This window comes from Neolamprologus multifasciatus, chromosome 19 (assembly GCF_963576455.1).
Source record: "Neolamprologus multifasciatus chromosome 19, fNeoMul1.2, whole genome shotgun sequence".
Lineage (NCBI taxonomy): Eukaryota > Metazoa > Chordata > Actinopteri > Cichliformes > Cichlidae > Neolamprologus > Neolamprologus multifasciatus.
Genome location: NC_140457.1, coordinates 20,746,341 through 20,770,470, shown reverse-complemented (window position 1 = coordinate 20,770,470; position 24,130 = coordinate 20,746,341). Strand labels below are relative to the sequence as shown.

The following is a 24,130-nucleotide window of genomic DNA, read 5'->3' as shown; positions in this document are numbered from 1 at the left end:
GGGGAGGGCAGCTGAAATGAGCTAGGCCACCATCTGGCCTTATAATTATATGCTGGGAATAGAAAAGAGCACATATTGTCGCACACAGCACTGCTAATAATCTCCACTTGAACAGTAGACTGTTGAATCTAAGCTAATATGTCATGTCTGATATCATAATGTAAATATACAGTCAAGATTCTGCAAAATGACTGATGTCTGTGTATTTGACTCAATGATATGTAAAGCAATTTATAACGTTTGTGTAATGTGTTTAATCAATCAGTCAATCAAGTACTGATATTACTGATCTCAGCCCATTATGTGTATAGAGCACGCTTCTCCACAGAATCAATTTCTTCTATTCCAGCGTCTCCACCACCACGAATGAGACCAAAGACCTGTCAAAGGACGTCAGGGATGAGAATGTAGAGTTGCACACGGCTGGAATTGACTATAAGAACATCAGCAGGAAGCGTGGTGACATGGTGACCACTGCTAGTGTGATTATTCGGAAACAGGAAATATAAAATGACCATCAATCATCTTCTGTCTTAAGGTGGGTCATTCCAAAACTACAAGGGAGAAGCTTGTTTATTATATGAAGGGAAGTTGGACCACAGTCACCAAGACGACCACATAATGGAGTGAAATCATGGCGCACCCATAGGGTCCAATCACTCAAGAAGGTGCATGTACAGGCCCATCTTTAGTTTGCCAGTGAACATCTAAATGATTTAGAAAAGGCGTGGGAGAAAGTGCTCGACCCTCTGTGTTTGGAGGAAGAGGGATGATGTTCTTTGGATCACACTCATCATTTCTCTTCCTCCAAACACAGTAAAGTACAGACATGTAAATTAAAGACATGTAGATGAGAACCTCCTTCAGAAATCTCCAAAAGTTGGTTCTGTTCATCTGGACGTAGCGTTTTCTGGGAGAAACGTTTTGTCACTCATCCAAGTGACTTCTTCAGTCTCAGCTGACTGCAGGTTTCCCCAATCTTATAAACAGTACATTCAGTCATTGTGCAAATGTACTGTTTATAAGATTGGGGAAACCTGCAGTCAGTTGAGACTGAAGAAGTCACTTGGATGAGTGACGAAACGTTTCTCCCAGAAAACGCTACGTCCAGATGAACAGAATCAACTTTTGAAGATTTATTTTCCTGGATGATTGAGAATGCATCAAGACCTCCTTCAGAAATGTTATAGTGAGCTGTGAGTGGGTCACCATGGCAGTGATCCAACACATACAAAAGCAGTAAAGGAGTGTCTAAACAAGAAACACGTTAAGCTCATGGCGTGGTCTTGCCAGTCTCCACACCTCAGCCCTGTAGAAAATCTGTGGAGGGAGCTTAAGTTTCAAGCTGCCAAACAGCAGCCAAGATACCTAAAGGATTTCTGTAAAGGGGAGTTGGCCAGAATTCCTCCTCAGATGTGTGCAAACCTCATGACCAACTACAGGAAACGTCTTACCGCTATGCATACCAACAAGGATTTCTCCACCAAGAACTAAGTCATGTTTTGCTTGGATATTAAATACTTATTCCACTCAGTGACATCCAAACAATTGTATAACTTTTATGTAATGTGTTATTTTTTTCTGCATTTTTTGGTTGATATTCGGCCTCTCTCCGTTACAAAGAAACTACCATAAAAATCAGAGGCTGTTTATTTCTTTTTACTGGAGCAAACTTACAAATTCAGCAGGTAATTAAATCATTTTTCTGCCATTGTAATATACCACAGTACAACAAAGAACATCATGTTCTATTTGAGAAACCACACTGAGATTTCTCATTCCCAAGCTGCTGTGATTGTAGGGGATAAAATGCATTTTGAAGGCGACCCAACTCCGCGGACTTGTGGGAAATATAGTTTCAGCTCCAAAAACATGACATATGCAAATCAGCTTTGTGTTGGACCAAGTTACTTCAATTACCATAGGCCTTTGCTTTACTGCGCCTGCGCTGTAGATGTTTTCCCCGTGCATGTGTGTAGGCGAATCACGTGTGGAGAAGCGGTTGGTTGTCATGTCTCTGCCGTAGCAGAGTTCCGTGCTTGGTTTTATTATCTGCTTCCAGCTTTTGCTATACTTTCTATTTCTTTTTTCCCCCTCATACCTTTTTTTAAATCGAAGAATGAGCGAAAACGATGACATCGAAGTCGACAGCGATGTATGTCTTTTTGTTTCCTCTAGAAGTAGCTAGCCAGTGTGTTAGCTACACAGTAACTCACATTCCTCTCAAAATATGCTATTTGATTGTGCTAGCTAGTTAGCGGGGGTTTCTCTGGGCTAGTACTAGGTTTTGAAGGCTGTATGGAGATAGCTGTTAGGGGGAGCGTTTGAACTCTTAATTGCTGGCTTTCAAATGAAAGTCGCACACGGAACTGGTGAATAAGTTGGGTAGCCTCGCTACGACATTTGTCGTTTGTTTGGGGCAGCTCAGCAAAATAAAGAGGGCTGTTTTATGCTATTATAACTTAAATCACTCGTTCTGGTGGACCGTATTCCTGCTATCACGTGATCAATAAAACTTGAAATAAAACGCTGTGTTAAAACTGCAAATATGGAAAAAAAAAAACATAAACAAAAAAATCATAAACAGCCGTTAAGCTTTTCCAGGACACAAGGTCAGCTCTTCTGAGAGGTGAACTGACGGCTTGCTTGGACATAATGTTCCTTTCAGAAATATAACACGGTTCTGTCGGCTATACCACGCATGCTTTTACTATTTATTTAGTTTAGATGCTAAATGCAGCCCTTGTTTATTCGTTGCATAAAAGGGTAATCCCTTCACGTCTACCTAGGTATAGTTAGCATACTTGACAGCTAGCTGGTTGAAATGTCGTGGTTGGTTGTATCTTTAGCTCTGACGTGTGATTTAAGTCAGGCACACACATTTAATACAGCAAACCGAGGCTCAATGAGAATACAGTACTCGATGTTCTCATGTCGTACAACTGAATTCATGTCATGTTATTGTGTTTTCTTGATTATAAGCCCGGCGATTTATTCAGTATTTCTCAGCAAGCCCTTGTTACCTGTTAAATTGTGGTTTCTTGCTAAAAAATCCAGCGCTGTAGTTGCATTACAACTAACCACTCTGCCACTGTACCAGTACGCCCACTGTGCGTGCAGGTTTGAATTCCTCCTGTTGTAATAAGCAGTTGCATTTTCCTACCCCAAAGTGCGATGTGGTGTTTTAATTGAGCATGATTCTGAGAGCATGACCTAAATATGGCCACATATTTCTCCGAACTATGGATTCCAACTCTAGTGTAGATCCTATTAGAGCCACCTATACATTTACTGTAAGGCTTCATAAGCCCTCATTGTGCAGTGCATCTAATGCTACTGAGCCATTAAGTTTAGAAATGCTTCCTAAAAACAGTTTTCAGCAAAGGCTCAAATTTCACATCCATATTTCATGTGATAAGCTTTAACTTTGTGAGGCAGATTGTTTGTATTTGTCTTTTGTTTATGTTTGTTTTGATGTATATGTTTATGTCTTTTGCATTTTGTGTAGTTTTACATTATGTGCTCTGGAAATATTAGCAGTTTTAGTCAAATCTGCCATGTTTGAATCTACATTTTTACGTTGATATCCATTGACATGTAGTGTTGCTCTTAAATATCAAAGAAAATGAAAGTAAAATGTTCCTTCTAATCTCTGCCAGTACCTAAATTAAAAATGATCCGTTTTATACTAACTTTAATATCTGGCCTAGCAATATGTTGTAATGAGTGAGATATAGATAGATAATAATAGATTGCATTTATATAGCGCTTTTCGAGACCCTCAAAGTGCTTTACAATTCCACTATTCATTCACTCTCACATTCACACACTGGTGGAGGCAAACTACAGTGTAGCCGCAGCTGCCCTGGGGCAGACTGACAGAAGTGAGTCTGCCATATTGCGCCATCGGCACCTCTGGCCAACACCAGTAGGTGGTAGGTGAAGTGTCTTGCCCAAGGACACAACGATCAGAACAGAGTGAGCTGGGGATCAAATGCGGTTACAAGATGAGCTTCCCAACCCCCTGAACTACGGTCGCCCAGATAGATAGATACTCACTCTATTGATCCCACAAGAGAAAGTCCAGCGACAGGATAAAGAATAAAAATAGTACAGTTAGTGAGTTAATAGTTAAAGTAAAACCCTCACTTAGTGAGGGACTTATTTTATCAAATATATACAACAGTGAGAAAAAAAAAACCCTAAAAAATAAGAATGAGGTTAATTTAAATAAGAGCAAAAAGCTACAATAATACCATACCAATATTTGAATTTACCTGATCTACATCCCATCCGTCCAGTTCTGGGTTGTGGATGGGGGAGCTGGAGCCTATTCTAGCTGCCATAGGGCAAGAGGTGGGGTACAGACTGGTAGTCTTTTGCAGCGCCAACACAGACAGCCAGACAACCATTCGCGCTCACATTCACAGAGAAATGGGGAGAACACACACAGGTCCTGGGTGCAAATCTAGCCGCAGCCTTTCCATATAGAGTTTGCATGTTCTCCCCATCTCTTCATTTGGAAAATTTTCACACATATTTGTAATCACTACATTTAAAAGCTAGTTATTAACCACAAACGGGTCTTACATGACTCTTAGTGACTCACGAACCAAGGAACACCTTGTTTTAAGACACAAATTTGGATTTTTTATCTATCATCCAGTCCGTGTTAAGAAAAAAAGGCAAAGGAAGAGCTGAGACTGAGTTAATGTTGAATTTTAGTTACGACTAAGATTTGCTGGTGCAACCCTCAAAGCAAACATATCGTGTCCTTGTAAATACTTCCAGCACAGGTTCCTGCTTGTGTGCATATATTGATATTAAGACAGATACACGCAATAACCGTCTAAAGATGAGGCCTTCTCTTACTGCAGTTTAAATCACTTCTGTATGTTAAAGAACCGGACGTATGTCGTTTTTTTGTAAATGACCTAAACTTTCTCGGTCCCCTTTGCAGGCAGACAAGCGAGCACATCACAATGCGCTGGAGCGTAAACGCAGGGACCACATTAAAGACAGCTTTCACAGTTTACGAGACTCTGTGCCTGCATTACAAGGGGAGAAGGTGAGGAAACTATCTATATATTGCCATAGACCATTCATATTGTGCCTCAGAATCCGGATCTATGCTCGTCATCCCTCTGTCATGCCTAGAGGAAGGAGGAAATTGTTATTTGTAGAAACAGATGCCTCGCCAAATATCAATGACGTGTCTGATAATTCACAAGATCATTCATCTCGTTGGTGGATTTTAACAAGCTTGTAGACACTGCTGTCAAAGCAAGCAGCTCTGTAAACTCTGGCAGCTTTGCCAAATAAATGCTGGATGAAGAGTGATGTTTCTGCTTATGCTGTCCATTTCATATTTAATACTATTCAAGTTCAAAAGGCAGTTAATGTACAGTTGTTGTGTCAACATGGAGATCATTTTCTTCTCTGTTAAGCCTGATTTGTAGTACTGTGTTGAATCCCAGCTGCTTCATCTTCGTTTGCTTTTAACTTGTACCTGCGCTGGTCTGCCATCACAAGTGAAACTGAAGCTGCTAATGCTCAACCTGGAGTTAATAGATATGCAGTGCTATGCAAATCTAAAAGCCACCCCTCATTTCTTTATATTTTGCTAAGAAAATGGGAAATTCTGACGAAACACGTGCAAACATACATGAAAGTACAGTATGTAAGTTAAAAACGGAGTCTGTACAGTTTTAATGAGCTTGAAAATCACTATGTGGTATGACGGCTTTTATTCTTCAGCACAGCCTGAACTCTCTTAGGCAGCTTTCTTATAGTAGTCTTCAGGAATAGTTCATTGAAAGCTCTTCTCTGGATGTTGGCTTTCTTTTGTTACATTTGCTGTCATGATGATCCAACACTGCTTCAATAATGTTGAGGTCCAGCCTGTGGGGAGGCCAATCCACGACTGAGAGTGTTGTAATTGTGTTGTCAAAGGAGCTTGCAAAGAAAAGCGTCTGGACTTCTTTAAGTTACTTAAAGACGTTTCACCTCTCATCCGAGAAGCTTCTTCAGTTCTAAGGTCTGAAGAAGCTTAGCCACCTCCACGGGACAAGACTCAGCTGTCCATCTGCATCTTAAGGATAAAGGACACTCTTTCGAGGATGCCAATGTTCACATTTTGGACAGGGAGGACAGATGGTTTGGAAGAGGAGTGAAAGAAGCCATCTATGTCCACTGTGAGCGACCATCTTTAAACAGAGGCGGTGGTTTACGACACCAACTCTCTGCCATCTATAATCCAGTTTTGAGTTCCCTCCCCAGATGCCTTAACGCCCACTCACATCCTGGGCCATCTGACCTCAGGAATTCGCATGATAAGGTGGGGCCAGGTTTCACAATGAGCTCACCCGAAACTCTGGCTGATTGGGACCCACACCCAGTTTCACACCTTGGCTCAGGCGATTAGAGGATCATCAGGGGGTCATTTTGTCCCTCTGTGGGGGGATACTCCCACTAGGTTTATATCTGGGACTCTCCACCATTTGACCTTAGAACTGAAGAAGCTTCTGGGATGAGAGGTGAAACGTCTTCAAGTAACTTAAAGATGTCCAGACGCTTTTCTTTACAAGCTCCTTTCACTACAATGACCTGGATGACTGAGAACCTTCACCGACTTGTAATTGTGTTGTTTTCTATCCAGGTACGCAGTGTGTTTGGGATCATTGTCATGCAGGAAAATGAAGCTGTTGGCTGCACGGTGGAAAAATATCTGATGATTGTTTTCTGCATTCATAATTCCATGAATTTTGACAGGATCCCAAACACCACTGACTGAAATGCAGGCCCAAATAATGACAGAGCCTTTACAGATTGCTGCAGGCACTCACTCTTTTACCTCAGATTAATACTGAAGATGATTTAGACCAGAAATTTCTCATTTGAATTGATCACTGCCCACTGCCACTGATTTTCAGTCTGGTTAGTAATCTGTATACTGTGGTAACACTGCATATTTCTAACAAACACAATCGCTGTTGCTCAAGTTTGTATTGCGGCAAAGTTGTGGCATCAACATTTGTGGTCAGCCTGCGCTGTTGGTTTAATACGGTACTACAAAACAAGTGTTGACCCATCTGCCCGAGGTCGCTGACTCCTGGAATAGTTCTTGTTAACTTCTTATTTTAATCCAGATTAAATTGCACTCTGAAGTTTGTATAACAGATTCATGCACTTTATTGGCTGCTTTTTCACACGGGCTTGACAGAATTCTGTTAAACAGGCTTCCCGAGCACAGATTCTAGACAAAGCCACGGAGTACATCCAGTACATGAGACGAAAAAACCACACCCACCAGCAAGATATTGACGATCTAAAGAAGCAGAATGCAGTGCTGGAGCAGCAGGGTAAGGGGTGCTCTTGTTAAATAAGTATCGCACATTTTTGTCACGTGGATTCGATCTCAGATGCCGTAAACAACGTTTGTTTCTATCTTTGTGTACGACTTGCAGTTCGTGCACTTGAGAAGGCCAAGGGGAACACTCAGCTCCAGACCAACTACTCTTCCGATAGCAGCTTGTACACAAACCGCAAAGGGAGCGCCGTGTCCGCTTTTGATGGCGGGTCCGACTCCAGCTCTGAATCAGAATCCGACGAGATACCAAACAGGAAGAAGCTGCGCCTGGAGCTAAGCTAGATTTGGGTGGACCCCGGCTCCTTAGACAGACTCTTTTTACCCACCAGCCCCAGCTCCTCTTTCCTGTCCGCACTGAGCCCTGCCTTCTTGCGCTAGCCCAGGAGACGAGGTGGAGATCGTGTGTGAGAGAGGTGCTATTATGTATAAAACGCTTCTACCTTCTTTCATCCTTCCGGCAAGCATCCTGTCACTCCTTTCGTGGCCCAGCAACAAAGTTAAAAATCCCCAAATTGAGGCAGCTCTGCAGATTTGAAGGACTTTAGCCTTTCAGACCTCATAATAACCATTCATATATGTGGAGATGACAAGACTTGAGTAAAGCTACAAAAATAACCTTTCCCTATTGGTTGTTTTGGTCAACCTCTCCAATCCAGTGGAGGTGTGAGACTTTTGACAAACGGTAAGGGTAGAAATACCTTACCTTTTAATAATAATAATATTAATATTTTTCCAGAAAAGAATGTGAAGTTGCTTTTGGAAAAACAAACCCTGTCTGTTATGCAAAATGCAGCCCTCCTTATTCTGTGTAGTTGGCTAAAGTTTTGTCTTTTGAAATGTTGTGTAATCAAAGAAATCCCTCTATTTATAGTCATGCACCAAGAAGAATTTCTTACCCTATATCTATATACCTATATAATCTGATGTCTGAACTCCCATTATGTTTGGCTTGATATTTCAAAGTTTCAGCTATTTATTTTCCTCTATTTTTAATATTTTTAAATAAATTGTGGTTAAAAAAATCCCCTCATTGATATTGAATGTTGCACAATGCAGTTAAAGGCATTGTCCTTTATTTTTGTCGATGGAAGTTCCTTTTCAGTGTGTGGTATATAACACTGTATACTCTTAAATGGTGTCGTTTCTGCAAAGAAAAGCCTTCCCTTTGATTTGCCTGTGCTGGGAATGTTTCTCTTTTTTTTTTTTTTTTGCAGAGATAAATTAGTGTGTACCTTATAAGATTTGTTTGTTCCATTCCATGGAAATTACAGGTATGTTGTACATACTGCCAATGGTTGTCTTGCAAGATAAGGCATACCTTTATTATGAAACTATAAATAAACTATTTTATCCATTTTGGATGAATTTGTGACTCCTGTGTTTTTAATGTAAAAAAAAAAAATAGCCTGATTTTTACACATTAGGCATCCCCAACAGCATCCTTTTTTTGGTGTTAAATGCAGGTTTAGTTAAAGAGCCAGTTAATTCAATAATCTGGCAGGTTTAATAGGATTTGAGAATCAGAATTTGCTGATGGAATTAAGGTAAATGATAAGAAGGATTTGTTGAAACTTTGGTAGAAATAAACCTTTAAATGTTCCTAGATCACACACGGAGATATATGTGCTTGTCTTTTCACTCATATTTAGAGATAAAGTAGAAAATATGAGCATCGAGGAACATATAAACTTTTATTTGCGACATAAAATGACATCAATCATTGTTTAAATATTGAATTTAGACTTGGGCCAGTGTGATGTGTCCTGACGCTCCCTCTACAGGAAACAACGTTCAAAGACGTAGGTTGTGTGCTGCTTTCCAGTGCCGTAGGAAATTGCAGGCGTAACCAAGAACGACATGTAGGATGGTGAAGTACTACTGAAATATTTGAAGGTGATAGTAAAGCACACGACGAACCACAGAAATGTTAGAAAAACGCTCCAAGACATCTGCCTTTGTAAAGTGCATCAAGTGGCGCTCTTTGAGTTCAGCATGAACGTTTCCGAGGGGCCTTGAACGCGTCACCAAAGCAGAGGACAAGCAGCCAGTTTCAAGCGCCGCATCAGACAGGCATGTTTTTTCATCATCGCTTAGTTTTGGGTCATGGCTAAACAGTACGACTTCTTGTTCCGGCTGCTCATGCTCGGAGACTCGGGGGTTGGGAAGACTTGCATGTTGCGCCGGTTCACGGAAAGTGACTTTGACACTACACACATTTCCACTATCGGTAAGCCATCCAACAGGTTTTCAGTGAAGCTTTCTCCAAAACTCATCATATCAGTTTTTTCTCCACAGGTTGAACCAGTTAAACACCGGGAAATTCTTTTCTCTGAATGAATGTAGATGCAGGGTTTTAACATTCAGAGCATTTTATTTTAGCTTTCCCATTTGTTCAGAATATAAAAGTGGGCCTACTTATAGGATTAAAGGGCCTCAAGTTCAAACAGCCTCACATGGGAAAGTTTGCCTTGAAGGCTTTATGTTGCCCACGCTAAAGCACAATGAAAGTATAAGATGTAATGTTTTTGTTTAATTAAAGGTTAGACACGTAGAAGAGGTCTGATAAAGTACGTCTCTGTCACGAGCGTACTGGAAATGGGAAGGGAGACGATTATTTCTACTGCACTCAAATTATTTGATATGCTATCTTATATTTTTTCCCCTTGATTGGAACTTGCGGATTGATGAGGCCATTAGTGCTTCATATCAGTACTGCCACTTTTCCTGATTGTGTCACATACTAATGAGTTGGAACAAAATGTGGTAGGCCCTGTTTACCCTCTTTACCTGTTAGACTGTGGAGCATAATCAGGGTCAAGTCTCACCAGAAAATGCAGAGTGGAAAGGCTTTACATGGGATTTGGATATTTGGAATAGTGTCTGATGATGAAATCATTGCTAAAAGAAAATCACCAGCCGTGCCTTTAGATCTGCATCAGGCAGTGAGAGAAGCGCTGGAACAAAAGGATACTGATATGCAGGATGAATGGACAGCTTTGCATATATTACATAAACGCAGATTCTTACATGATAAAAGTGAACAATTGCAAAAAGAGGAAAGCCATCCTTAAGGCGAGACAGAAACGGGCTACAGGAGGAGCTCATTCACAGACACTGAAAACAGTGAGATCGGGATTTGATTGTTATGTAAAGTAGGTGCATTTTCAGATTCAGTAGCACCTCTTCATTTCACTCAAACTGGACTAGGAAGCTGCATCGCCAACAAAAATGTATTTATGGTCAATGATCATATGAAATGCCTGACAGAAAACTTTTTTATGAGCACAATGTTAGGATTGGATTACACAGAGTTTATTGATTCCACAAAGTGTGGTGGCAGCGTAACGGAAAGAAAAAAAACAAAAACTGTAAAGGGTTTAATGTTAAATGTAGCAGAGCCAAATATAGAAGGAAACAGAGAACAGATTCCAAGTTGTCCAATTGATCAGAATCACACGTTTCCTTTTTTTCCTGCTCTACTTCTTTCCTATTCTAACTTCAATCATGCCACTAGTGTCAAAAAATCTTATAAATATCCATCACATGAGCCAAATGAAAGGATCTCTTCAGTCTTTTCATTAATCTTTTCTTGCAAGATATATTGACAGTAGTATAGTCGTCATAGTTGTAGTGTCATGGCTTATTGGCACATTGGACTATAACAGAACCTATTGAATTTGCTAATTTCGGTCATGCTTTAGTTGTCGGGCCAATAACCTCATTTGGCTCCAGAATACTTTGGTATACAGAGGAGTTCATGGTCGACTCAATGACTGCAAGGCGCCCAGGTAAAACAAGCCCAGATCATCACCCCTCCACCACCGTGCATGACAGATGGTATGAGGGGTTTGTGCTGATATGCTGTGTTTGTTTTTTGCCAAATGTAGTGCTGTGCATCATGGCCAAACATCTCCACCTTGGTCTGGTTTGTCCAAAAGACATTGGTGGTGCGATGGTTAGTACAATCTGGGTTCTTGCAGCCTCTTACAGCAAGAATGTCCTGTGTTCAAAGCTACTGGCTGGTTGGGCTCTCTGTTCCTGCATGGGTTCCTTCCAGGTTCTTTGCCTTCCCTCCACAGTCCAAAGACATGCATGGCTGGCAAATTGGTGATCCTAAACTGGCCCTGGGACGGATGCTAATTTAGGCATGTAGGGTCTGAGATGTAGCTCCAGGGTTGGGGTTTTTTTTGCCATTTTTTGCCACTGAACTTGGGTTAAACGTACTGTGATATCCACTTCTGGGATATGCAACAGATCAGCAAACCTTTCAGAACTTCTGGCTTTATAGATGTGATGACACTTGCTGATGATCAGTTAAGTACATCTGAGTACACTTCCTCACAGGACTGCAGAGAGTCTTTAACATGACTGTACATAGTGTAGGATCAGAAATTCATGTTTGTCTTTGAGTGGATTTTGGCTTTGCTAGCATGATAAAAACTAAATAAGAAGTAGATTAAAAGAACTGCTTGAATAGAAACCAGCAAAGTTACGTTGCAAACCTTTATTCTGTCTCTTAGCACAGAAATCCTTCAGTGTCGTTTACACCTGTTTAGATAACGGTATCGCCGAGGAATCCTCAATGAACCTCAGTGACATTTGTTGGCAGTTTGTGATTGTATTTTTGAAGGTTGCATCCCAGCTTACATCTGTATTTGCGTTTTCTTTGTATTGGTCAGGAATTGATTTTAAGATGAAAACACTGGAGGTAGATGGAACCAAGGTGCGAGTACAGATATGGTAAGTGACATTTTTCTTTCATTGCATTCACGCTTGCTGCCATGGGTGATGCTCTTTTGCTGATATGTGTTTGGTCCTCCATGCAGGGACACAGCTGGTCAGGAGCGCTATCAGACCATCACCAAACAGTACTACAGGAGGGCGCAAGTATGAGCAGCCAAGAGTAAACTTAGATTTCTGTAACGCAGCTTTGATTCCTTAGTCCTCTTTCCACTTTTTATGCAGGGTGTCATCTTTGTCTACGACATCACAGACAAGCTGTCCTTTAAGCACATAGCCAAGTGGGTCAGTGATGTGGATGAAGTAAGGCAATAAGCACTCATTCGTTGCCCTTCGCAGCTGTCCAGTATTTGTGTTCTGGCTGACTGAACTTTAGCTGCTTGCTAAACAATCAGTGGCTTAGAGTGACTGACAGGATGATGAAGTCCACTATCCCTGTGCTCGACTTCAGTTTTTGTTGTTGTTTTCTTCTAGTATACTACCCAAAAAATGGAGACCATATTGGTAGGAAACAAATGTGATGAATCACTCAGGAGGGAAGTGTCAAAGAACCAAGGAACCAAGGTTTGATTGAGCCTTATTTTCCACTGTGCTTTAATTAGTATATTGTTGATTTTAATTTGGAGATTGTGTTTTAAGTACTCAACATCGTAATATACATTAGTCCCATATTGTAAGTCAGTCTCCTGGTGGCCTCCAGTTTCTTCCAGGAAACTTCCTTAAACTTGATGATGATTACTGTAATACCTGCGCTGGAAAGCTTTGTGCGTTTCATAAATGTCACTTAAGCTGCCAGATCAGCTCGAAACACAGTCTACACAAACAATCCACACACTGCATACAAATTCAACCTGTCTGTCGGGCAACTTGGCAGCTCGATTCGAGAAGTGTGCGCACAACTATCTCTGTGCTGGCAGGCTCTTAGTTGTTTCTATTGCTCAGACAGCCTCAGGCCTTTTTACCACAAAGACACGGTGAAGACTTTAAAACGCTTTGAAATAAAATCCGGACGGTTGTACAGATCTTCTGTGTGATGAGTAGTTGTTCGTGTTGTAGAAACACCAATATGAACTCTTTCTGACCCTGTTAAATTAGACGATGAATTACGGCCAAATGTCATTCATCAAAATGAACGTTCCTCCGAGCTCTTCACACAGACCAGGACCATCTAGATACTAAATAGTCAAAGGAGCTTGCAAAGAAAAGCGTCTGGACTTCTTTAAGTTACTTGAAGACGTTTCACCTCTCATCCGAGAAGCTTCTTCAGTTCTAAGGTCAAATGGTGGAGAGTCCCAGATATAAACCTAGTGGGATATAATCCAGTTTTGAGATCCCTTCCCAGACGCCTTAACGCCCACTCACATCCTGGGCCATCTGACCTCAGGAATTTGCATGATGAGGTGGGGCCAGGTTTCACAATGAACTCACCCGAAACTCTGGCTGATTGGGACCCACACCCAGTTTCACACCTTGGCTCAGGCGATTAGAGGATCATCAGGGGGTCCTTTTGTCCCTCTGTGGGGGGATACTCCCACTAGGTTTATATCTGGGACTCTCCACCATTTGACCTTAGAACTGAAGAAGCTTCTCGGATGAGAGGTGAAACGTCTTCAAGTAACTTAAAGAAGTCCAGACGCTTTTCTTTGCAAGCTCCTTTGACCACGATGACCTGGATGACTGAGAACCTTCACAGACATAGATACTAAATACTACAAAATATTCAGTTATACTAGACGCATTCGCTGCTCTCATGTTGGGAATAATGTTGACTTTATTTTTGAGGTTTTAAAAAAAGACTTGCATATTGGAGAAGAACTTTTATTGAGAAAATATGCAATATGGTTGTAGCATAACTTATTTCAGGGAGAAAAGGCTTTTAGAGGCACTACTATCAAAGTCCCAGCTTCCAAAAACTAATGGCTGATACCAGCATGTCTCTTAAAATAGAATACTGTTCAACTGGATAGGCTGAGACAGACAAATGCTTCCTCCCACGTTTAAAATATTTAGTGAATTTTAAACAAAATATCATATCGCTAAATAAGATGAACTTTTTATAAACTTCTTACTGCATGTTATAATATTAACACAGCACACAGCAAAGCCTGAAGGATACACCTACATCCATGCAAGTGCATAATATGTATAAATCTTCACACTGTTGACACCCTGTGCTGTTTAATCAGTATTATTGTGCCAGAGTATCGCCTTTGCATTTAATTGATTTCTTTAAATTATATTTATATAGTTTTGGAGAAAAATGGTATAAAATAGTTTTATTATTTCTAAAAGAATGCACTTCAATTGTCTGTAGTTAGCAGGATCCTATGGGATGGAGTTCTTTGAAACCAGTGCCTCCAAGAATATCAACATCAATGAGGTAGTGGATTTTCTTGGCAACATTTTTTTCTGGGTAATTCCCCGCCGCATTCTTTTGTTTTCTTTCTTCCTTCTTCCTCCAGTCATTCGAACGTCTGACAGAACTCGTGCTACAGGCTCACAAGAGGGACGTGGACCACCTGTTGGGATCTCTGGACAGCTATCTGGATAAGGCAGATCTGGAGGAAGACAAAGAGAGCACAGTCCCTCACTGTCCTCAGAGGAGCTGCGCCTGTTAGAAACAAGACGGCCATCATGGTGCCACAGCTTATAGTTGAAGGCGTTCTGACTTGATTCGCTCCCCCTCTGCCCTCTTTGTAGATGCGGTGACTTGCTGCCCCAGGGGTTTAATGAAGGGGTTTCACTTTTTGTAAGTTTTTTTTTTTTTAATCACACTGTGTTAAATGCATTTAGAAGCAGCTACCAGCAGAGGGCCAATTTTGTTCCATGATCACTGAATCTTAAAGCTGGTGAGGTTCCCGGAGAACACGGTTTTGTGTAATAAAACTATCCATACCCACAATTTCTTCCTTTAAAATACAGGTTTGCACCGAGCACCTGCTTCGTCACTTGTTCATCACATTTTGTTAATTTTTTTTTTTTTTTTAAATAGAATAATTTGGTTGGTGCTGTAGGTGAATTGTGGATTCAAATCAACAATCATTTATTTGAGGAGGGCGGAGGAAGAGGATGGAGGCAATGATGAAGAAGCCGGAGGACAGAGCTGAATTATTTACGCCTCGAAATTCAAACCCAGCAGGGGTGGAGTTATTTACATAATTCACTATCCTCCTTTGACGGAGACTCTATCGTGCCATGTTCGAAGACCTCGAATGCTTGCTCATGCATTATCATCACGAATGTGTGCATTTGCATTACAAATGTGATTGGCATTGTGTGCTAAAGGAGTGTTACCGCTCTTTGAAGTAATGTACTCAGGCTCTGCCAATTTGCCACTTGTATGTAATTTTTAAAAAAATGATATGTGCAGGTTGTTACAAAAGAAAAATAACAAAACCACTGTACGGGTTAATAAATTAAAGTTTTCATATTAAAGCTAATGAGATGTGTCGGGACCTTGCTGAGTCATTACATTAGAATGCAAGGAGTGAAGTCAAGTCCTGAAAGAGTTCAGACAGATTCATTCATTTTTAATCACCCTCTGTGAAAGACGGGGGATCATGTTAAATTTTTGATGACAGAGAAAACTGATACATGTCACAGAGATGCCGTAAAGTAGGGTAGCACGTGCAAGTTTTATCCCTAAAACACTCTGAGAATATAATTACATTCAAGAAAGTCAGTTTACTTGATAAAACTTTTAAAATCTTATCCTAATAAGAAGATACAATTAGTTACATTAATCTATTTCGGACTTCTTCAGAATATAGGATGGCAGATGGAGATCACTTTCCCGCAGGGCCATTTGATCCTTGTCAAAGGCAACTTTCTGCCCTAAATGAATCAGGTGACCAAGCGCTTGGATACAGGCAGCTCGAGATCCCCTCTGCCTCTACTGTGGCAGAACCAGAGGACGAGATGACGTTCATCGCGAAGACTTTCTACGACCTGAGGGCCACCACGCTGGAGGGAGACTCGGTGGACTTCAACGTCTTCAGAGGACGGGTGGTCCTCATAGAGAATGTGGCCTCGCTCTGAGGAACCACCACCCGGGACTTCAGCGAGCTCAACCAGCTGCAGAGCAAGTACCCCCATCGGCTGGTGGTCCTGGGTTTTCCTTGCAATCAGTTTGGCTATCAGGTGAGTTCAGCAGCGGAGTTTGAAGTCACTTAAAAACCTCTAAAATGTGTTACTTCATTAACCAGTTATGTGATATTGTTAAAATCTACAGTAAAATTTCCAGTTCTGTTTCAAATACATAAATACCACTTCACAGACATTTTCCTTTTCCCGATCCTACCTGGGTCAGGTTTCAGTTAAAGTCTGACTTGTATTATTGGCATTAGTGTATTTACTCTTTCCTAAAGCAAGTTACAGGAATTGCATCATTTAATAGTGTGCAAACTGTATCTGGTACTGATGGTTTGATACTGAAGTAGGATTTTAAACATCTTCGCTATCATAGTGAAACCAATGAATGCTTGTGTTCTGCAGGAGAACTGCACCAATGGTGAAATCCTGAATTCACTGCAGCACGTGCGTCCAGGCGGAGGCTTCAAGCCCATCTTTACCATCTTCGAGAAGTGTGACGTCAATGGAACAAACACCCACCCAGTTTTCGCCTATCTGAAAGACAAACTCCCCTATCCCGATGACGACCCAAATTCTCTCATTCAGGACCCCAAATTTCTGGTTTGGAGCCCCATCAGCAGGACGGATATCTCCTGGAACTTTGAGAAGTTCCTCATTGGGCCAGAGGGAGAACCCTTTAAGCGATACAGCAAAAAATTCCCCACCATTGACATAGAGCCTGACATTCAAAGACTGCTAAGATTAACTAAGACCTAAGAATAGCCTCCATCTCTTAATGACTTCTCATCCATAACTCTCAAAGCTGTCATGCTGTCCTCCACACCGTTGAGTCTTATTAAATGAGGGTGATGTTCTAAAAAAGAATAAGGGAATATCATCGGAGGCCTTATAAGTGCTTAACAGTTGTGGATGAATGAACAGTGTAGTTAAAAGTTTACATATATGTACATTATGCATGAGGCAAATGATCACTTTGATTTTTTTTTTTTTATCACATCCTTTTGTTTCTTGTTCTTTTCCTGTTCGTCCAGCAGATGGTGCTGCTGATTTAATCCTAAACTTCTCTCGTGAATTAACATTCATCACACACACATAATGTTTGCATTGGAATAAAACCTTCAAACCCAATTCGTCTCCCACTGAGGTGTGATTTTTAATTGGACCATATATAAACATAAAGATGCGCTCCACTGATGTAAGCACGACCGAAATAGAGCTGGAGTAGGCATAATAATGAAGCTTTAAATACACTGGGGAGGATGTGGAATTATTTGAAACACCCTTTCAAATAATTCACAGCGCAATCTTCTAATTATGCATCCTCTTGCCCGATGAATCCCTTTTAAAAATTATCTCAGAGCCTCCCACACTAATTTTCCAGACCTACATTTTTAAAGTAAAAACATGCTGAGACCATGCAGCTACATGAATGCTTTATCACTACAGTGACACCTTAAGACAAACCCAAAGTCATCCATGTAGGTTAAACAGTGACCTCGTTAGCTGTGTTATGACCTGCCATGCAGCTTTAGCTTTTTATGCAAAGTCTGCACTGTTTGCAAGGCCTGCTTTGCAGGTTCGCGCAGGGCTTTGTGAACATATGCTGACATCTACGTCAGCACAACAGGCCACACGGTGACCTCATGGCAGGTGGGTACATTTAGAAACACTAAAGTGATACTTTTCACGGGTTTTACTTCCACTTATAGTGGCTGTAATACTTAGTCTCGTTGCATATTATATTTACATATCCATGCTGTCGTGATGCGCCAGGCCATTTGATTTCCCTAAGTGTGACTGCAAGGAAAAGCTTCACGCCTGTTGGGGAGAAGCAAATATTAGAGGAGCAGCGCAAGGGGCCTCTCCTTAAACCCTCTACACTGCTCCCATCTACTCACAGCTTGCAGAAAAATATCACCGAAGATCAGTTATTTTCAACAGGTGACTCACTCTCCCTCTATCCATCCATCCATCAATTCGCTTCCGCTTATCCTTTTCAGGGTCGCGGGGGGCGCTGGAGCCTATCCCAGCTATCATAGGGCGAGAGGCGGGGTACGCCCTGGACAGGTCGCCAGTCTGTCGCAGGGCTCACTCAAATCGTCAAATTGTTATGTATATTTTGTCCAAGTGACCGTAGTGCGTACATCAACGTGAAAAATCTGTCTCCAGCAGGCATTCCTAAGTTTGTTTAAAGACAGCTTTAGTAAAAGCTCTGAACACACTAAGAAAAATATGGACTCCTATGGCTTTCCAATTCAATTAAATGCTTTTAAAATTGCACACTGACCCTGCAACAGTGGGCTGTAGGTCGCAATACACAGTTTGCAACGTGGATACGTCATAAACTCAAAAGGGCTTTTTGTTTAACCAATCAGATTTGACTGATGATTTGAAACAATTGAAACTGTAGTCGATTTAGATAATGGTTCAAAGGTCAAACCTAATGGCCTTAATTGTCTGTTTTACATTAAACTCCGCAGCAGTAAACATGCACGAGCGGTGTAACTGGAGCGAGCTTAAAGACTTTTGGGCTAAAACATGACAAGTTTCATCTGCTATTGAATAAACTGCGTACTTTTTAACCTGGGGTCACTTGAAGCAGAGTGAGACTTCTTCGTTTCCCCTCTGACCATCCACTCACTACAGGTGAGGACTGTTGCCACGGCAACGTTTGCTTTTCCCCCCGCTAAGCCTTCTCGCGAGACTCCAGGGCAGAAAAGAGAGGGAGAGGGAGAGAAAGGGAGAGGGGAGGCTGCCTGAATGATCTCATCCCTCCAGCAGCTGCATACCGCAGCGAGGCAAAGCCGTAACTTTCTATCAAACTTCCAAGTTGCTGTTCAGAGGAAGACGTCGGGCCGTCCTCGGTCTGAACCGGAGCCAGCACGGGTTTTTTTGTGTCGTCGTCCCCCCCCGCGAGGGCAGCCAACAGAGCTGCTGCGTAGTTTGTGTCTCGGACTTGGAGCACCTTGTTACGAGTTGAAACAAAAGGAAGGAGAGGAAAGAAAGAAAAGCAAAACTGCTTCGTGTTGTGTGACAACCACTATGAGAAAAGGTGAGTGGCGTTACGAAGTCATGCGCGGGGGTGCCTGCACCTAACATCTGTGTGAGGAGGACAAAGCACATCCTCGTGCTGTGTGAAGGTGCAGGGGGAAAGCCAGTGCGCAGTGCTAGTGTTATTATTATTGTTATTAGAACTAATGGGGCTGGCGTGGTGAGGCGAAGTGAGGCTATCAGGGTGGCTGTCAAAACATATCCGCTGCGTCGCCGTGTATGTCAAGGGCATTGTTCTCTGCGATTCACAGGTGGCATCGTTCAAGCCACATCGTTTCATACTGGAGGATATACGTCTGTCACCACCCGGAAAAAAAATTCCGAGGTGGCCTATCCCGCGTTGTTGCCACACGAGAAGGCTTGTCAGGCACCAGGTGATTGCCACATCTGTCTTGAGAGATTTGTTTACAGCCTGCCCTGGCTCAGCATCTGCTTGTATAGATTAGGCCACCAGGGCTCTCTGCAAGTCATGCCCCCCTCCCTCCACACTGAGTATCCAGTGCCATTCTTGATGAGATTATCAGTTTATTTCTGCCTGATGTGGATGTGTGGAGTGCACTCCAGCCTCTGTGTCCAACTGTTCTCACATAGGCTGTTTTGGAATACAGAGGGCATGCACACCAGTGCAGTGGTGGCAGCAGCGTGTGTGAATAGGAAAGATCTGGTAATGAAGGGCTGGGAGTTTTGTTTTGACAGAGACAAACAGACCTTAACCTTTCAGAGTTTACTTTCACAGGGCAGCGTTGTGTCCAGAGGGGGCCATATTTTACAAAATATCAACTACAGTGAAACAGTTACAAGTAAGCAGGTAGGGAATTAAATACAATAGAGGGGTGGCTGCTCATAACTGAATCATGGTGTGTGAGCGTGTGTTACAGAAGCAGTGTTTATTGCAGTTGGACAACTTGAGTCAGATGAAAAAAGGGGAAACTTTGTTGTTTGGTTTTGGGGGATCTGGGATTTTTAGCATTCTTGATAAGCTTAGCTGAGCCACTGTGGCTGGCATGACTGATCATACAGCTTCACTTCCACTTTTACTGCTTAGTTACTCTCAGTTTTGTGCCTTTTTGGCCTTCTGCAAATACATTGGATTGCTTCTTGCTTTTTTCTAGTGTTATTTTTATTATAGAAGATGAAAATTATGTTGTTGGATGGGGAAAAAAAATACTTGCTCTGTTTTATTTCTTTCACTGTGTGGGCCTGTTACGGTTCATTTGGGGATGAGAGGCTAGTTCAGTTGATAAGATCTGCCCAAAGATTTGGGTGAGACTACTTTCAGAATAGATGCACAAAGATAACTCTGCTTGTTTAGCAGAGTCTCTGCTTCTCATGTTCCTTATCAGCATACGTAGTCCTCCCCTTGTTTTATTACTGGAGGACAGTGTTGCTATTTTCACTTTGTGTTGCATCTCTCGCACAACAATTGTTGGTGTTCTTCATTCGCAGTAGGGTCTTTTCTATAACGTGCCCGCACGTTCACACAAGGATGCTTCCTGTTGCTAAGTTGAGCTTATGTTATCATTGTCTCCTGTGCATTGGCTCGGAGGGAATAGTTTGAGCAAAGATAAAAGGGAACAACAAGAGGAGCATTGTGCTGATTTATAATTTGTTACTCTGGAATGTATGCGCTGCAGATATGCTAAGTGATCTTCATAACATGCTTAAATTAACTGTTTATATTATACAAAGAAAGATGAGGTTAGTATTATTATTATTTTTTCATTAATGCTCAGGTTCAAAGTGCATCAGCGCTCTTAAAGTAGATACTGACTGAACTCTATTCATTGTGGTGTGGTGACTCTTACCGTCACAAAGTCATTTCTGAGACTGTGACGCCTGCGCACACACCTCTCACTGGACAGCAAAATAAACAGACCTTGAGATGCATCCCTGGATAAAAGGTGGTGTACCAATGTGGTCAATGTCAGTTACAAGGCTGATTTTTTTTTTCTTTTTTCCCTCCTACATGAGTCACTTTTTCCTGGATTTTGACAGAACCTTTTGTAACAGATTTGACAAAATAAAAAAGAAAAAGAAAGGGGAAGCTTCCTCAGTTTTTACGAGTGAAGTGTCTGACTGGTATTAGTCAGCTCATAGTCAGAAGTCAAATGATCTGATGGTAACATGGCCTCTGATGATTCTTCAGAATGAGTGTCTTTTTTTTTGCTGGTGACTGAGAGGTTGATGAGTTTGACTTTAATGAGGTGTGACTGTGGGTCTGAATTTCCTGCTTGCTAAACTGTTGGAATGCTCTGTCTTTGTCTGGATGGGACGGTCCACTTTATACCACCCGGCGGAGGAAAGCAGAGGGCTCGGAAGCCACAATAGTGATGATGTAATCCCCTTTCAGAGCTCTGTCACAGAGTAAATGGGTCCAGACAAAGAGGAAATCACTCCCTTCTCCATCCCACCTGACGCAAAGTTTCTGACCTCGCAAAAATGTGCAGCGGTTTGGACGCACTGTAATTATTGGTGTGGGAGATCGCCGACCCTGGGAGGCTGAGCGGTGGGACAGGTGGAAGATGTTGCAAGCTGGCTAGGCTCTGACCTTGACTGAAGGGTTTGGTCTCCGTTTGGTGGTCTGTTACAATATACACTGCATTCATAAACTAAAGAGACCTCTCTGGTTTCTGTCATCCTGCTTCCAACTCTCAAACCCAAACCAAAACCCACAGTCATGCCGAGATCAGACGCTGTGTAATTCCCCTTTTCTGCTCCCATCGAACCTCACACACAGGCTGAAAATAGTCTGACGTGGGACAGAGATGAGAAAGTTTTTAAAAAATAAGAAGAAGGATTGGTAAACAACCACTTAAAAAAAGGGAAATGTTCCATAATGAAAACTAGGGATTCTGATGATGATGTGTTGCTGCAGGCTATCTCCGCTGCCACACAGCAGCGACGTGCTTGGTATTGTCTCGACATGTCTGCCAGTTGCTACACTGTCTCTTTTTGGCCTGCACACTCTCTCTGGAATGGATTACAGAACTCCGACTCAGAGAAGAATCCAAACATCAAGCAGAGCTGCAGGCCCGAGCCTCATACAGAGACTATGTGGGCAGCTTTGGAAAATAATTCCACGTACAAAAACCGCAGAGGTTCTGCCGTTGTCCCCCCTCCTGTGGACCGAAATCTGAGAAGCAGGCAGGAATGCGCAAGGGCTCTGCCACGGCTGATCTCAGAACAGATCTCAATACGTAGACAGGTCTGATCAGCTTATCCTCATTCTTGTTCATGTTTACGATCGTATTATTGTGTTCAGGAGCCTTTTACCATGTGACGTGTAGTAAAACTGGAATGCTGGCACAACAAAACGCTGCGTACGGTTTGCCCCAGAACTCTATTTAACAACACCAGTTGAGGAACGCTTGCTGTAGTCCGTGTTGTGCTTTGTTTCCTGTACCGAAATTCCCCTCTTCTCATATGGTTCCAAAATTCCACATCCTTTGCTTTAGGAACCAGGGAATCTCTTTCCACTCTGTGAGTTGATTTTCTGCTCTTGTTTGAGAGGGAAGAATGAGACCACTGTGGACCAAAGGCTCAGTCTGTAAAGTTCAGATGACTTTTTAGATAAATAGCCTCAAGTGGACTGACTGAAGCGTGCAGGAGAATGTCCTACTCACTTGTCTTGTAATATATATATATTTTTTAGTACCTCACTCAATATTATAATGAGCAAATACTGTAAGTCTTTCTCTCTCTCTCTCTCTCTCTCTCTATAAATATAAATATATGTTGTAAATAGTCTAACCGGGGTGCAATAGTATGCTCTCTGATAAAATAGGCCATAGTATTTTTCCATGTTGCTCCAGGTGCAAAGGCCAGATAGAGCTGGTTAATAACAAACATGGCTGCTTTCCCAGCCTTTCCTCTCTCACTGCCTGTTTCCTGTGTATTTCATTGATGTATTCCTGGATACCCGGCCAGGCTAGCTTTGCAACTCAAAGAATTCAGCTGAAACTGAAAGCTGGGATGTGCTATGTTTGATAGACATTCTTGAAGTTGAATATGTCACCTTACGCTGGCCACTTCTTTCAGTCCCTCAATGGCTCTGGTGCTTAGATCAGCAGTTGTCTTTATCGGCACTGGGAGGAGGTAAGGTGAAGTCGCTGCTTTGCTTGTGTTTACACGGTACATACACTCGAGTAGAATACTGATAAGGAGGAAGTCAGAAGTGGCTTGTTTGCTACTGACAAAGCGAACATATACAACTGGACAAATTTTTAGTTTGGTGTCCTAAATGTCCAACTCCTGCCTCACTTTCAAAAGATCCTAGAAGGCTAAATGTGTTCAAATGCCCAGCAGGAGCTAGAAAAACATAGTGAAAGGTGCAAATGAGGGGCTCACACAAAGCTTCAGTCTTCATCAGTACACCAAAATCAAAACAGAACAATTACTGGGACAAGTGCCTGACACTGTGTGATTAGCTGAGCAGATGTTAATTTACTTGTATTTTTTTTTGGGGGGGGGGGGGGGGGGGGCTGTACAATACGGCATCAGGGGGAACAAAAGCATTAGAAACCCTCCTCCCTGAGCTGTTGTTTGTAGTTAAATGCGGTTTGCATAAGACTGGCTCAATAATAGGTTAAAACTCCAGTTGCAGGGCTGGCTGGATGTGGTGCAGTACAAGCCAGCAGCAGGAGCAGCATGCTGTGCAGGTTTGCACTGTGATTTTTTTTTTCTTTTGGCAGAGTGTGATTTAGCAGGGCACCACTGTTATGCAACACTAGCTGACTTATCGTAGTCCAAATGACTGTATGAATTGATTAACTTTGTGGCCTGACTGTAATTGGACTGGAAGTGCACTGGGCCGTGCACTGGACACGTGCCCAAATCAATGACTGGAAACGGTTTACATGTATAACTTTGCACGCTGCT

General features: G+C 42.0%; 4 protein-coding genes across 9 annotated transcripts in view; all 4 read left to right on the top strand.

Moving 5' to 3' along the window:
• Nucleotides 1-1,963: 1,963 nt before the first annotated feature.
• LOC146496541 (protein max-like) lies at nucleotides 1,964-8,734 on the top strand. Of its 2 annotated transcripts, none has more exons than XM_085143713.1 (4): nucleotides 1,964-2,155; nucleotides 4,961-5,068; nucleotides 7,223-7,361; nucleotides 7,467-8,734. In XM_085143713.1, exons 1-4 carry the CDS (start codon nucleotides 2,120-2,122, stop codon nucleotides 7,649-7,651), a joined length of 468 nt encoding a protein of 155 aa, XP_084999839.1. In that variant the 5' UTR covers nucleotides 1,964-2,119; the 3' UTR covers nucleotides 7,652-8,734. The 2 variants fall into 2 exon arrangements, with proteins under 2 accessions (XP_084999839.1, XP_084999840.1); XM_085143714.1 differs by having other exon boundaries at nucleotides 1,967-2,155; nucleotides 7,238-7,361.
• A 129-nt stretch (nucleotides 8,735-8,863) lies between these two features.
• On the top strand, nucleotides 8,864-15,497 carry LOC146496540 (ras-related protein Rab-15-like). Of its 4 annotated transcripts, none has more exons than XM_085143709.1 (7): nucleotides 8,864-9,596; nucleotides 12,049-12,109; nucleotides 12,196-12,256; nucleotides 12,335-12,394; nucleotides 12,584-12,673; nucleotides 14,424-14,489; nucleotides 14,572-15,497. In XM_085143709.1, exons 1-7 carry the CDS (start codon nucleotides 9,473-9,475, stop codon nucleotides 14,725-14,727), a joined length of 618 nt encoding a protein of 205 aa, XP_084999835.1. In that variant the 5' UTR covers nucleotides 8,864-9,472; the 3' UTR covers nucleotides 14,728-15,497. The 4 variants fall into 4 exon arrangements, with proteins under 4 accessions (XP_084999835.1, XP_084999834.1, XP_084999837.1 ...); XM_085143708.1 differs by having other exon boundaries at nucleotides 12,335-12,412; XM_085143711.1 differs by lacking the exon at nucleotides 14,424-14,489.
• A 119-nt stretch (nucleotides 15,498-15,616) lies between these two features.
• gpx2 (glutathione peroxidase 2) lies at nucleotides 15,617-17,386 on the top strand. Its single transcript, XM_085143706.1, has 2 exons — nucleotides 15,617-16,249; nucleotides 16,604-17,386. Exons 1-2 carry the CDS (start codon nucleotides 15,881-15,883, stop codon nucleotides 16,955-16,957), a joined length of 723 nt encoding a protein of 240 aa, XP_084999832.1. The 5' UTR covers nucleotides 15,617-15,880; the 3' UTR covers nucleotides 16,958-17,386.
• Nucleotides 17,387-18,889: 1,503 nt separating this feature from the next.
• Nucleotides 18,890-24,130, top strand: part of LOC146496538 (signal-induced proliferation-associated 1-like protein 1) — a 37,646-nt gene continuing 32,405 nt past the window's right edge. For both annotated transcript variants that reach the window (XM_085143667.1, XM_085143665.1), the window contains exon 1: nucleotides 18,890-19,253. The gene's annotated coding sequence lies outside the window, so the exon portion shown is untranslated. The remainder of the gene's footprint in view (nucleotides 19,254-24,130) is intronic.